General features: G+C 42.1%; 4 protein-coding genes across 7 annotated transcripts; 1 reads left to right on the top strand and 3 right to left on the bottom strand.

Moving 5' to 3' along the window:
* The first annotated feature begins 554 nt into the window (after positions 1 to 554).
* On the top strand, positions 555 to 2,654 carry LOC125210946 (uncharacterized). 3 transcript variants are annotated; one of them, XM_048110597.2, is made up of 3 exons: positions 555 to 1,170; positions 1,425 to 1,800; positions 1,950 to 2,654. In XM_048110597.2, the coding sequence occupies exons 2-3, from the start codon at positions 1,460 to 1,462 to the stop codon at positions 2,008 to 2,010; spliced, it is 402 nt and encodes a 133-aa protein (XP_047966554.1). In that variant the 5' UTR covers positions 555 to 1,170; positions 1,425 to 1,459; the 3' UTR covers positions 2,011 to 2,654. The 3 variants fall into 3 exon arrangements, with proteins under 3 accessions (XP_047966554.1, XP_047966553.1, XP_047966552.1); XM_048110595.2 differs by having other exon boundaries at positions 560 to 1,170; positions 1,408 to 1,800; XM_048110596.2 differs by having other exon boundaries at positions 557 to 1,800.
* Positions 2,182 to 4,037, bottom strand: ZKT (protein containing PDZ domain, a K-box domain, and a TPR region). Its single transcript, XM_048110592.2, has 7 exons — positions 3,619 to 4,037; positions 3,439 to 3,545; positions 3,267 to 3,361; positions 3,093 to 3,169; positions 2,890 to 3,010; positions 2,724 to 2,783; positions 2,182 to 2,645 (listed from the first exon to the last, which is right to left on the bottom strand). Exons 1-7 carry the CDS (start codon positions 3,996 to 3,998, stop codon positions 2,505 to 2,507), a joined length of 981 nt encoding a protein of 326 aa, XP_047966549.1. The 5' UTR covers positions 3,999 to 4,037; the 3' UTR covers positions 2,182 to 2,504.
* A 320-nt stretch (positions 4,038 to 4,357) lies between these two features.
* CPN60B (chaperonin 60 beta) lies at positions 4,358 to 8,199 on the bottom strand. Of its 2 annotated transcripts, none has more exons than XM_089067144.1 (14): positions 8,056 to 8,199; positions 7,302 to 7,549; positions 7,092 to 7,217; positions 6,828 to 6,965; positions 6,659 to 6,754; positions 6,306 to 6,548; positions 5,984 to 6,218; positions 5,701 to 5,870; positions 5,535 to 5,612; positions 5,383 to 5,454; positions 5,195 to 5,299; positions 4,957 to 5,049; positions 4,782 to 4,874; positions 4,358 to 4,698 (listed from the first exon to the last, which is right to left on the bottom strand). In XM_089067144.1, the coding sequence occupies exons 2-14, from the start codon at positions 7,536 to 7,538 to the stop codon at positions 4,561 to 4,563; spliced, it is 1,824 nt and encodes a 607-aa protein (XP_088923270.1). In that variant the 5' UTR covers positions 7,539 to 7,549; positions 8,056 to 8,199; the 3' UTR covers positions 4,358 to 4,560. The 2 variants fall into 2 exon arrangements, with proteins under 2 accessions (XP_088923270.1, XP_088923271.1); XM_089067145.1 differs by lacking the exon at positions 8,056 to 8,199 and adding an exon at positions 7,753 to 8,036.
* Positions 8,200 to 10,466: 2,267 nt separating this feature from the next.
* On the bottom strand, positions 10,467 to 12,615 carry LOC125210942 (putative serine/threonine-protein kinase PBL16). Its single transcript, XM_048110591.2, has 6 exons — positions 12,282 to 12,615; positions 11,666 to 11,967; positions 11,449 to 11,584; positions 11,225 to 11,361; positions 11,029 to 11,152; positions 10,467 to 10,958 (listed from the first exon to the last, which is right to left on the bottom strand). The coding sequence occupies exons 1-6, from the start codon at positions 12,337 to 12,339 to the stop codon at positions 10,588 to 10,590; spliced, it is 1,128 nt and encodes a 375-aa protein (XP_047966548.1). The 5' UTR covers positions 12,340 to 12,615; the 3' UTR covers positions 10,467 to 10,587.
* Between the last annotated feature and the right edge of the window lie 3 nt (positions 12,616 to 12,618).

Raw genomic sequence — 12,618 nt, forward strand, 5'->3', positions numbered from 1 at the left:
TACACTATTCCTAAAATAGACAGTTCATATTTTTCAAGGACGGACTAATAGTACTTTTCAGGAACGGAAGGAGTATATATTTATTTTATATTAAAATGTGAGTGAAATAAGTTGGTGAAATGTAGGGCCAACTTACAATTTATAGTAAAAATAAAATAAGACTTTGAATGAAGAATAAATGAAAATTACAAAATATGACTCTAAATGGGGAAGGAGGAGTAGTATTAATGTTTGAATATACAAAATGATACTATAAGGGGTAATTTAAACTTTCTCAAAGTGTTATGAGTGTTGTAGTCCAAGGTAAAGACAGAGGGGCACATGAAGAAAGGAGCCTTGGCCCCCTTCCAAAATTAAATCTTTTTTTTCATTTTAATTCATGTTTAATTAGCTTCAACAATCAAGTGGCTCTCAACCACATTTCATGCTTCTCATCCCCACCACTTCCTCCATTTCCTCATGCCTCATCATTTCACCAAAACTGCAATTCTTGAAATCATATCCAACCTTCACAATATTCACAACAAAATAATTCTACTCACAAGAAAAAGAAAAAGGTTCCCACGTAAGGCATGATTGCCTAGATCCATGCTAGTGTTTATTGCTTCCCACTCTCTCTCTAGGGAGGAGGAAACAGTGTGGGACAGTAAAAAAAAATCACTTTTCATAAAGGAAAAAGAAGATTTTTACTACATCTGATATGAAAGGAAAAAAGGGACCAACTTGGTTTGGCATCTCAAGTGAGTAACAGATTAAGCACAAATTTGAGGCAAATTAGAAGCATTTGATTCCTAATCATTAAGGATGAAGAAAAAGGGTGTCTGGTTATCTCCAAAAGCATATCTTGGCTTTGGTTGAGTGACAAAAGGACAAACCTTTTTGTTTATTTATAACTGATTGAACAAATAGTTGGACAAAACAGCATGAAACATCATCTCTTTATAAAATAGAATAGATACCATACATATGTATAATATTAAGAAAAAAAGTTTGTACTAAAGTTGGTAGAGCTTATTTTAAGGCCAACTTTTCAAATCCAAAACTTAGTTGAGCTCTTGTGGAACCAACAAAAGGAGTGAAAATAAGGCACTTAAGTTGCAGGAGAAAAACTCATTGATTTGAGATGATCAGATGCTTTTGCTGTGGAAAAAGAATGTCATGTGATGGTTGGTAAGGATATGCTTCTACTAAATTTTGGATTCTTGTGCAGTTAAAAAAGCAGCATGTAACTGTAATGGAGTGTTTGGAAGTTAGGTGTCTTACATTACATATTGGTGTATTATCTCTTTCATAGCTGCCTAATAAGCATTCCATTCCTCCTCCCTTTGGAATTGTCACATGAATCATAATTCATGCATCTGTTTGATTTTCTGTTAAGTGTTTGCTGCTGTTTCTTGAAAAAATCAGTGGTTCTGGAATCGTAGACTATAGTAGATGAAAGAAGCAAGATGAGACGGAGATGAAGGAATCCGTTTTCATGAGGGTATTGTTCTGCAAGATCCGGTGTCCGTTGATGTGCTTCTGCAAGCCCTCAGGTACTCATGTTTATACTTCGAAGGCGTTGAAGCTGGAAAGCGCTCCACACATCGTTCCTCCAGCAGTAAATGCTAAGCCATTGGATGAGGGTGTCAAAGAAGAAGAACGTGCTGATGTGGAGCATGGAGATGGCACTGTGACGAAAAGCTGCGTGCGGAAGGTCTTTCCTCGCCCCAGCTCCACCAGAGAGATTAGGAAGAAAAAAGTGCAGTGGATGGACCAGTTGGGGAAGGAACTTGCTGAGATCAGGGAATTTGAATCTAGGTGGTTCTCATTTTTATTGCTGTCTGTATCAAGTTTTGATGATTCAATTGTTACACATTATGGGAATATTATACTTAACTCACTATTTGATGTGTTAATTTCATAAGTATTGATGAATTTGCTTCTTGATTTCAACCTTTTCCTCTCAGTGACTCTGGAGATACTGATAATGAAGAAGAAAGCAGCCGTTGTCTCTGTGTCATTCTATGAGACTGCTTGCTGAGAGGGTGGTTCAGAAGCAGAGGTGATCCAGAAGATCATTTTGGCTACATTTTCACCTCAGTCGTCTGCTAATTTCTGCTTCTAATCCAACCAAGAATTCTACCTTTCTGCTCTCAACATTGTGTAAGTAATCATCCATCATCAATCCTTTGTAACAAAGATTCAAACTCAGACCAATTTTATTACTTTGATGCTTGTATGCAATTTGCATCATTGTAAGTAAGCATCCATCATCAATTCTTTTACAAAGATGAAACAATTCAAACTCAAACAATTTGATCATTGTTACATTCAGTTTTAATGCTTGTATGAAATTTGCATCATTATAAACTCTGGGTAAAATAGACTTATACCTTCAGAGAAACAAACAACTGTAAAATATACTATGAAAAAACGTTGATGAATCTCTCGACTGAGCTAGTCCTATACATAGCATCCAACGACAGTCTGCTGGTTTTAGCCGCGTTCCCTAACAATCTCTGTCATTTCTTGTTGAATCCGAACAGAGATTTGATGGCGTTGATGGCATTCTCGTTGATGAAAGACTCATCATATTTCTTCAGAAGAGGATCGAATTCCTCTGATTTCCTGATGTTCTCAAGGTCAGGATCTTCCCGAATTCTCTGTCAAAAGTGGTCATAGTGAGAAAAGGATTTAAATTTATATAATGGTGGGATATTAGATTCTGACAACACATCAACCTTAAAATCTTCAAATCCTGCATCCAAGGCATCCTTAAGAGCAGATAGTCCAGCTTGTATCTGCAACAAGAATTCACATACTCGAGTTCAATCCAATCTAGAGTAGACTAATCAGCAGGAAGTGGGATTGAAAACCAACAAGAAGGCACCATAGCTGCATCACTACCTGATCAAGCTTTGCATAGCAGCAAGCAACGTTGTAGCTAGCTACTGAAGCCTCATTAGGTTCTGGTTTTGACCCTAATACGGACTCAAACTTCTCCAACGCCTCTTCATACTTTCCGCTCCTGCAGATTTGGGCAGAAAAAACACAACATGAGTGGTTATTAATCAATGAGGATTGAGGATGAAGTCATTGAAGTTCCTCACTTGTAAAGCTTGAGTCCTTCGCGTAGCTCTCTCTCTCTCCGCTCCTTCTGCTCTTTCTTTCTCAAGAAGTTCTGCATCTGCATTCATTGAAGTTGGTGTTGTTGCACATTAGTACAACACAAATCAAGATTGTTGGTGGGGAAAGAAATGGGATAGATAATCAATCCTACTAACTTGTATTTCCCTAACTCTGCTGCTTACAACACCAGAATTCCTCTCAAATCTCAGAATTTCCTTTTCTGTCAGCTCACCTGTGTAATCCGTGTTTCCTGAAAATAACATTTTAGTGTGAAAAAACAGCACTTCTGATTGAACCCCAATTTCACACACACATATCTCATCTCACCATATCTCTTCTGCATTTTCATAAGCAGTGGACCTATTCTTTGCCTGATAGTGTACATTGTTCTTCCATATTCAGCAGCAGGCCATATTTCCTCCCCAAAAACCGCACTGCAATGATATAGATTTTCCATTCAATTTCATCAATAAAATCAAACAGCATGAATTATTCAAAGCAAAATACCTGGTGGCGAGAACTCGATCGCCGACGGTGAACTTGCCGGACTTATCGGCGGATCCGCCGGGTGCAATGGCGTCGATGTAGGTACCTCCGTCTCTGCCCTTGGCGAATTTAAGGCCGTAGGGCTGCACCACCTCCACCTCATACTCCTCGTACTGCTCCTCTTCGTCTTGATCGTTGGAAGTCTCGGAGTCGGTCTTGGATGCTCTGATGGATGGTTTCAGGGTTAGCGAGTCGGAATTGGATGATGCGATGAGAAATGAGGTGGTTTTGGTGTGATTGAGCTTAAGCAGGCAGCTCAGAGATGTGGCGGTTTGTTTGGGGTGTCTGGTGGGGAGAGATGGGGAAGAAGAACAGAGAGAAGTGTAGCTGCTTGACGCCATGGACTCTGCGTGTGTTTGTGATTTGTGAAAGACACAGATTGCAAAGAGAGAGGAGGAAGGCAACAAACACACTAGTGGTTGTAGAAAGCCGTTGATTTCAGTTATCTTCTCTGGAGCCACGTGGCATCTCCTGGATTTTCCATACCTTTTTCTTCTTCTTTTTTGTGCAACTATCTAACAAATATTCGTTTCATTATCATACAATCTTTCCCTTATAGTACTAAATCTTATGATTTTAATACTCTAATTCTCCATCTTTCTCAAGTGAAATGATCACAATTTCAAATTATTACGCCCCAAGTCTCAATTAACTTGTACACAGCGAGTAATTCTGATGAATCATCAATAATCATTCAACATTTACCACAAAGTAAAATGGACATAAATTTATTGAAACATTGAATTATTAGGTACTGTTACATTCCACGCCGAATCCACCGCAAACATGGTGGAAAAAATAGTCTCATCACTCCTATATAAATGGCTTCACTAAAATTCTGCAAAACTCCCCATACTAAAAACTAATCCGCCACCACACTGGAGCTTCGACTCAACGATTCGCTTAGTAACCATACCCTGAGTTGTCCATCGGGGTTCCTACAGGGACTGGCTCCGGCTCCTTGATCTCCACCACCACACAGTCCGACATCAAGAACGTCTTCGCAACTGAAGAAGCGTGCTCTAGGCAACACCTCACCACCTGGGCTCGAAAAAAACCCAACCAGAAATTAGAGAAATGACAAGCCTTGATGAGAGAGAGTGGTATTTGCGCGAAACACCTACCTTGGTCGGGTCGATAATTCCAGCAGCCATGAGATCTTCGTACTGTCCAGTTGCAGCATTGTATCCGTATTTAGGGTTATCACTTGACAACACCTAGACATATACATACACTTGATTTTAGAGGAATGGCTTCTTTTCAAAACTAAGTTTATGTAAATGGCAATTATCCACGCACCTTTTCACTAACAACGCTTCCATTAACACCGGCATTCTTGGCTATCAATTTCAATGGATAGCTCAAAGCTCTTTTGACAATGTCAGCTCCAACCTGCAATCAGATACCTTGGTTGGTTAGATAAAAGATTTCCAATTTGAAACAATAGACATGCATGAGAATGAATATAGAGGAATGGCTGAGACTTTCATTATCATCCAGAACCAATACTGAGGATGGATCTTAGGTAGGTATGTACCTTCTCCTCCTCATTTTCAAGAGTTTCCTTGATAGCATCAACTTTAGATGCAAGCCTCAACAGCGTGCATCCGCCTCCAACGACAATTCCTTCCTCAACAGCAGCCTGCAGCAGGTAAGAATTTCGTTAAAACTTTCTCCAGAAACTGTAGAATACGACCCTTTAGACATCTACAAATTGTAGCTGACCTTAGTGGCATTGAGAGCATCTTCTACTCTGAGCTTTTTCTCCTTCAGCTCGGTTTCAGTTTGCGCTCCGACCTTCAGACAGAAGTTATTATGATTTAGAAAATAATGTGAATAGTAACATACACAAGGATAAGAAACTGAACATGAATTACCTGAATCACGGCAACCCCTCCTGATAGCTTTGCGATTCTTTCATTTAGCTTTTCCTTCTCATAGTCTTGATCGGCTGCCTGCTCATAAGTAATGCATCATTCAAGAGCTTCAGAAAATACACAAATCCGGATATGTTGATGCAAAAATGAGGTGAAGGTTACACACCTCAATGAGGTTTTTAATTTGAGAGACACGCTTGTTTATAGCGTCCTGAGTACTACCATCTCCAACTATTGTAGTTGAATCCTTTGACAACACCACCTTGGCAGCATGTCCCAAAACTTCCTTGTCGGCCTTGTCTAAGGTTAGACCAACTTCCTCCCGGATCACAGTTCCTGTATATTGAAGTAAATTTCCTCTTAGTAACAGATATATGTGAGGTAAAATGAGAAAGCCGTGCTAAGCAGCTCATTTCCAGCATACAGCAAAGGAAGTTAACTAATTTTACCTCCGGTCAAAGTAGCAATGTCATCAAGATACTGACTTTTTCTTTCTCCGAATCCAGGAGCTTTAAGTGCGGCAACTTTGAGTGCCCCTCTCAGCTTGTTAACAACAAGAGTTCCTAGAGCTTCTTGCTCAATATCTTCAGCAATTATCAACACAGGATAACTACCTCTAATGGCATCTTCCAAGACACTGATGAGATCTCTTGCATTCGTTATTTTCTTGTCAACAAGCAACAACTGCAGAAGTAAATACATGTGTTAGTAAGAACAGTATCCTATTGCCTGTATTGTACATTATGTAAAAATGGAAAAACAAACGGTTACCTTGCAGTTGTCATACTCAATAGTCATTTTTTCACTGTCGGTTACAAAGTAGGGAGAGATGTAGCCTCTGTCAAACTGCATTCCTTCAACAACATAAAGGTGGTTTTCTGCACTCCGCCCCTCTTCGAGAGTGACAACACCTTTCCTGCCAACTTTGCTCAAAGCCTCAGCAATCATATTCCCCACTTCATAGTTGTTTCCAGCACTTACAGCAGCAACATCTGCTAATTCACTATCTTCAACCTGCAAATTTCACACGTTATTCCACCTCAAGATCACCTAACAATCAACCTATACATTAGAGAAAGTTCATGAACGTGTGAATAGTTAAACGCCTAGATTGAAAAGGTTACCTCTTTTGAGATGGCTTTTAGTTCAGCAACCAATGCCTTGGTAGTCTTTTCGATTCCTCTAGTGATTAGGACAGGGTTTGCTCCAGCTGCAACTACCTGAAAACAAGATGAATCCAAATAATATTAACACTTTTATGCATGAAATCATCTACAGCTAGGGCTGACATACCTTGACACCTTCGGCAATAAGCCCTTGTGCAAGAACAACAGAGGTTGTCGTCCCATCCCCAGCCAGGTCGTTTGTCTTGGCAGCTGCTTGTCTTACCAATTTAGCTCCTATGTTCTCAACTGGATCTTCCAACTCAACCTATATTGTAATCAAACAAAGTTGCAGATAAAGTACAATTTATCAGCGAATGCAGCTACACAAACACTGATTACTCAATAAAGCATGAAATTATAAACAATTCAAGATGTTGACTGATTGGTATACCTCTCGGGCCACTGTAACTCCATCATTGACAATTTTTGGGGCACCATACTTGCTTTCAAGAACAACATTCCTTCCCTTGGGTCCAAGTGTGACACCAACTAGGTCTGCAAGTTTGTTAACACCGACCTAAAACCAATCAAATCAACCTTCAGTAATCACACTAGGAGATAATCAACTTATTCGCATAAACCAAAGGTTCCAAATAGGCACCTGAAGCCTCTTGATGGCTGAGCCATCCTTGTTGAAGTACAAGTCCTTAGCAGCAGCTGTTATTTGAGAAGGACGGGTTTTGCGGAGGACCACATTCTTTCTCCTCCCAAGCGAACTAGCGGAGATGGAAGCAAGAGACGACAACCTGCTAGATGAGACGGTAATTTTATCATCAAGCACCCTGCCGGGGGCAGCCAATGAACCCACTGAGGACAGGCCAGCGAAAGTCGACGCCATTTACTTCTCACCTGAATCAGTAACAAAGAGTTGAATCAGTGAATTGGAGCATCACATAGGCTAACCAATTTTTACAAATTCTAGGCAGAGCTCAAAACCTATATCATCTTTCATGCTTACAAGTTTCAATAACAAACAGCTAACTACAATGTGATTTCCAGTTTTCTTTATATTAAAGAATTAAATACAACCACAATAACAACAAAAAAACAACCTTCAAATGACGCTCATCCAATAAATTATGGGTTTCACCAAAAGTGTGTCGCTAATCAAAAGACCCACAACAAACAACCTTTAAAACACTCATCAATGAAATTCTGGGTTTCACAAAAATTGCATCATTAATCAAAAGACCGAGCTACGGAATTCGAAACTATATCAATCAATGCAATAACGGATAGGTCTCGAGCTCAAAATCAACAAGGAGAGGCGCAATCAACAGCAAACATAGCAAGACATAGAAATGAATTAAGCAGAAAAACGAAAATGGAGAGAGATAGAGAGAGAAGCAGCTGACTGAAAATTGAAGTCGTTGGAAGCGAGGTTGAAATGGCAGCGGATGAGAAGAAGAGGGTTTATCTGATTAGGTTTTTAGTTAGAGTAGAGTGTGTGTGGAGTAGATGGAAATCAAGGGGTAGATGAAGTTTCCACCTTAATATCAACCGTTGGATTGTGGAGGAACAATCTAGAACATAGCCATGCTTTCAGCTAACTATAATAAAACTGTAATCTTTGCAAATGACATAAAAAAAGTGTATATTATTATAATTACGTAGGAAATGCGAACTTGCAATTATTTACTACTAAATTATTATTTGATTTATGAAATTGTTACTTTATTATAAAAATTATCAAAACCCATTTATTAGAGCATCTCCAATGCCGGCTAGCCGATTCGCGTCGCTAGCCGGTCGGCTAGACGAACCATTGGAGTAGACGAGCGAGAAATCGGCCAAATTTTCGCCGTGGGCTAGCCGGTGGCGTGGCGCTGGCCGCCATTGTGGCGGCCCGCGCATCGGCCAGCGCCGAATTTTGATTTTTTTTTTAAAACCTATATAAACGCGATTTTAGTTTCATTTTCATTTGCACCACTTGTTTTAACGAGTTTTCTCTCTCTCTAACTTTCTGTACAAGAGCATCATCGAGCGATGGATCACAACAACGAGTCCAGTCCAGCGTCGAGTGGATCTCAGACTCCCACGGTACCCGTGGGATCTAGATGGGGCCAGATGGGCGGGCAGATGAGCCCAGGGTTTAACGTCCCTTGGAATCAGCTGATGGGAATGATGGTCGGAGCGCCAGGGGTGGGAACATGCCGTGGGGTATGCCGGGCGGAGGATAGGCCAGCGGCGGGCAGGGGTGGGGAGGTATGCCCCAGATGCAGCAGATGATGGGTATGCATCCCGGGATGCAGGGGTCACCGGGGGAGGACACGGTCTATCGTCACTCTCTGGATTTTTTGACGGCTTCGTCTCACACGTCGACCCCAGTGGAGACGCAGTTCACTGGCGATGACCTTTTGTCATTGCATGACATGGGGATCGATCTCGGCGATCCGGACACTCCCATTCCAGCGGGGCGGGCCGCGGCGAAGAACAAGAAGACGAGGGGGAAGGCCAAGGCGGTCGGCGAGTCGTCGCAACCCGTTGTTGACGACACCCCCGGCCGGAGGAAGTGGACGGAGGATGAGTACGCCGGGGTGGCCAGGGGGTGGTTGGAGGTGTGCGACGATCCGCTGGTTGCGAACAACCAGCGGTTGTCAACATGTGGACGAAGATTAGAGCTGCCTACAGGAGGCACTGCCCGCACGGGAAGGACTTCAGCGGGGAGAAGGTCCGGAAGGGGTGGGAGCGCATCAGGGCCGCGGTCGGCCGTTTTTCAGCGTTGTACGCCAACGCCCTCCGTCAGCTCACTAGTTGGCAGAATGAGGAGGACGCCCGGAGGATAGCCGAGAGTCAGTTCCCCTTGGCGGGGAAGTACAAGGAGTTCCACTTCTGGGAGTGCTATGTGTTGTTGAAGGACTCCGAGAAGTTCCGTGCGGGCTGCGACGCTGGTTGGCCGAAGAAGCAGAGGCTGAACTATACCGGCGACTACAGCGGCAGCAGCGGCGGATCCCACGACCTCCCCCCGGATGCTGAGGAGTTTCCATCCCCTCCTTCATTTACTGGTCGCCCTCGCCCGATTGGACAGAAGCGGGCGCAACGGGCTGCGAGGGGAAGATCCCCCCTATCGCCCCATGAGGTTCAGTCCGCCGCCCCACTCGAGTACACTCTCTATTCGCGTAACAAAACGCGGGAGCAGATGTACAAGGTCTTCCAAGAGTGGAAGAACGCCACTGACCCCACGGAGAAGATGTTTCTTCGGTCGATGCTCGAGAGCATGCGGGTTGATTTGGATACCGCGAGGGCACAGATGGGGGTTCCGACGTGGGGTCAGATACCCCGGGTGGCGGCAGCGGCGGCGGCGACGGCGACGAGGAGTAGAGAGTGGCGGGGCTCGTGTGTGGAAGGCCTTTTTTTAAAAAAAAATCATGTATTTTTTTTTTAAATCTTTGTACTTTTTTTTGAATGAAATGAATTAATTTTCCCGTATCTGTGTAATAAATTTAATCCGTAATTTTAATTTCGTAAATATAGTATATTTTGAATTATTTTTATTGCGGCTGGCCTATGGCTGACCTAAATCTGATGTGGCAGGTGGATTTTTAGTGCTGCTGACGTGGTAGGGAGAGAGAGTGGCTGACCTATTTGCATTGGAGATGCTCTTACATTGATTTTCCAATTTTCCGACGTTTTAGTTTTGCTTCCTTTTCTAATTTGCAAAATGGCTGAAAAAATTTAATCATACAATGATATTGAAACATATACTATACCTGTACAAATTATAATGAAACAAAAAAGCAGAAACTCATATCACAACAACCAAAAAGGAAGAAGATTTATCAATCTGTATATATGAAACTCTTGATTTTCTACAAACTAGTATAGATTATAACTAACAAACATGAACAAAAACGAGAAGAATTAAAGTGTTCAGTTTTGGTTTTTGACTAGCCAGCATTTGAGTTGGGACTAGTATATATAGTGAAAGAGAGGTTGTGAGGTGCAGCATTAGCCTCAATCTGCAGAGGCTCCAACGAGTCCACGATGTCTCGCATGAGCGGCCGTGCCTTTGGGTTGCGGTTAAGGCAGTGGTAGGCTAGCATGGCTGCTTTCTGCACACCCTTTACCGGATAGTCTCCTCCTAGCCTCCCATCCACGATGTCGAGCACCTTCTTCTTCTCCTTGAGCAACGGGGCAGCCCATTCCGTCAGATTCTGCTCCCGTGCTGGCCTTGACCGGTCCAGAGACTTCCTCCCCGTCACAAGCTCAAGCAGCACCACTCCAAAGCTGTACACGTCGCTCCTAGGAGTCAGGTGGCCTAATGCACCAAAGAGTTATGAGACCATGGCATTGTGTGTGTGTATTGAAAATGGTTATGACATGGCTACCTGTCATTATGTACTCGGGTGCAGCGTATCCATAGGTTCCCATTATGCGCGTGGAGACATGAGTCTTGTCCCCCTCTGGCCCGTCTTTGGCAAGGCCGAAATCAGAGAGCTTCGCGTTGTATTCCTGTGAATAAGTTGGATTTCTTGATTGTATCATTATATGGCTATGATGAAGACAGATTTAGAGCAAACTCACCTCATCCAACAAGATGTTGGAAGTCTTGAAATCGCGGTAGATGACCGGCTTCTCTGCTTCGTGCAGAAAAGCCAGCCCCTTTGCTGCACCAAAAGCTATCTTCATTCTAGTAGACCAAGAGAGAGGCAGCAGAACTCCTACAACAACATTATCATTGGTGTCAAAGCAACACTACAATGTGTGTGTGTGTGTGTTTGCATCAAGAAGACGGATGTGGAGTTTACTCGAAAAGAGAAGGTTTTCAACGCTGCCACGAGGCATGTACTCGTATATCAGAACCCGGTGTTCGTTCTCACAGCAATAGCCAATCAACTTGACAAGATTTGGATGAGAGAGCTGCCCCAAGAAGATCACCTCAGCCTAAGCACACACCATCTAATCAGAACTAACTTATCGTGCAAAATGGGTGAGAAATTTTCATCAAGATAATGAATAATTTACCAGCCATTCCCTATGACCTTGTGAACTGTTGTCTCCATCATGAACCTTGACAGCAACTGTGATTGGCTGAAGGCCTTGTATGTCTTCAGAAATGTAGCCTTTGTACACACTCCCAAATCCTCCCCCTCCCAACATGTAATCTTGTCTGAAATTCGAAGTGATGCTCTTGAGCTCGTTGAACGTGAACACAGTCAGTGGCTTTGATGAAGTGCAACGGCGTAGATCTTCTACTTCTTCTGGATTTGATGGTAGTTTTCTCTCATCCTTTGTTACCTTTTCTGAGGGGCCTTGATCAGGGGATTCTGCAAGTGCAACCACTTCAATTGTTACATGTTTTGTCATGGTTATAACTATGCTTTCTTGATAATTTCCAGTTCAACTGATATATAGTACTACTAGGACAAAATAATTCTTCTATTTTTCACTATTATATCAAGAACAAGATGCTATATAACTTTACAATCTTTCTGCATAATATGATCTCAGACAGAATAAATATTTGAATATTCATTCAAGTTATATTAATATCAGAATCACCTTCTGAATATCAAATATGGCTGGAAAACAATCAAGAATACATTTTATCTAAGAAAACAGAGAAAATAGGAAAACTCACCAGATTTTGAGTTGGAAGAGACCCTGTAAATTTTCCACCCACACCAACAGTTCCCCATCAAGATCAAACCCACAAAAAAAATTCAAAAAAACAAAATCCCACTTTTCAAACACTGATCAGAGAGCCACCTATAAAAAGAAAGATTACTTTTTTCCAAGAAAAGGGTAGAAGCAGCAAAAGGGAAGAAAAAAGAAGAAGAGGGATGGTATGAAAAGACTTATAAGAGTGGTGATAGTTGATGGCAAATGGCAATGATGATTCCTTATTGTTGCACTTTTTTTCAAGAGTTATTGATCAGTAGCAAGTTAGTGCGTTTTTTACAATTCAATTCCCACCA

This window comes from Salvia hispanica, chromosome 3 (assembly GCF_029641045.1).
Source record: "Salvia hispanica isolate PSC_SH4W2 chromosome 3, Shi_PSC_v1, whole genome shotgun sequence".
Classification (NCBI taxonomy): domain Eukaryota; kingdom Viridiplantae; phylum Streptophyta; class Magnoliopsida; order Lamiales; family Lamiaceae; genus Salvia; species Salvia hispanica.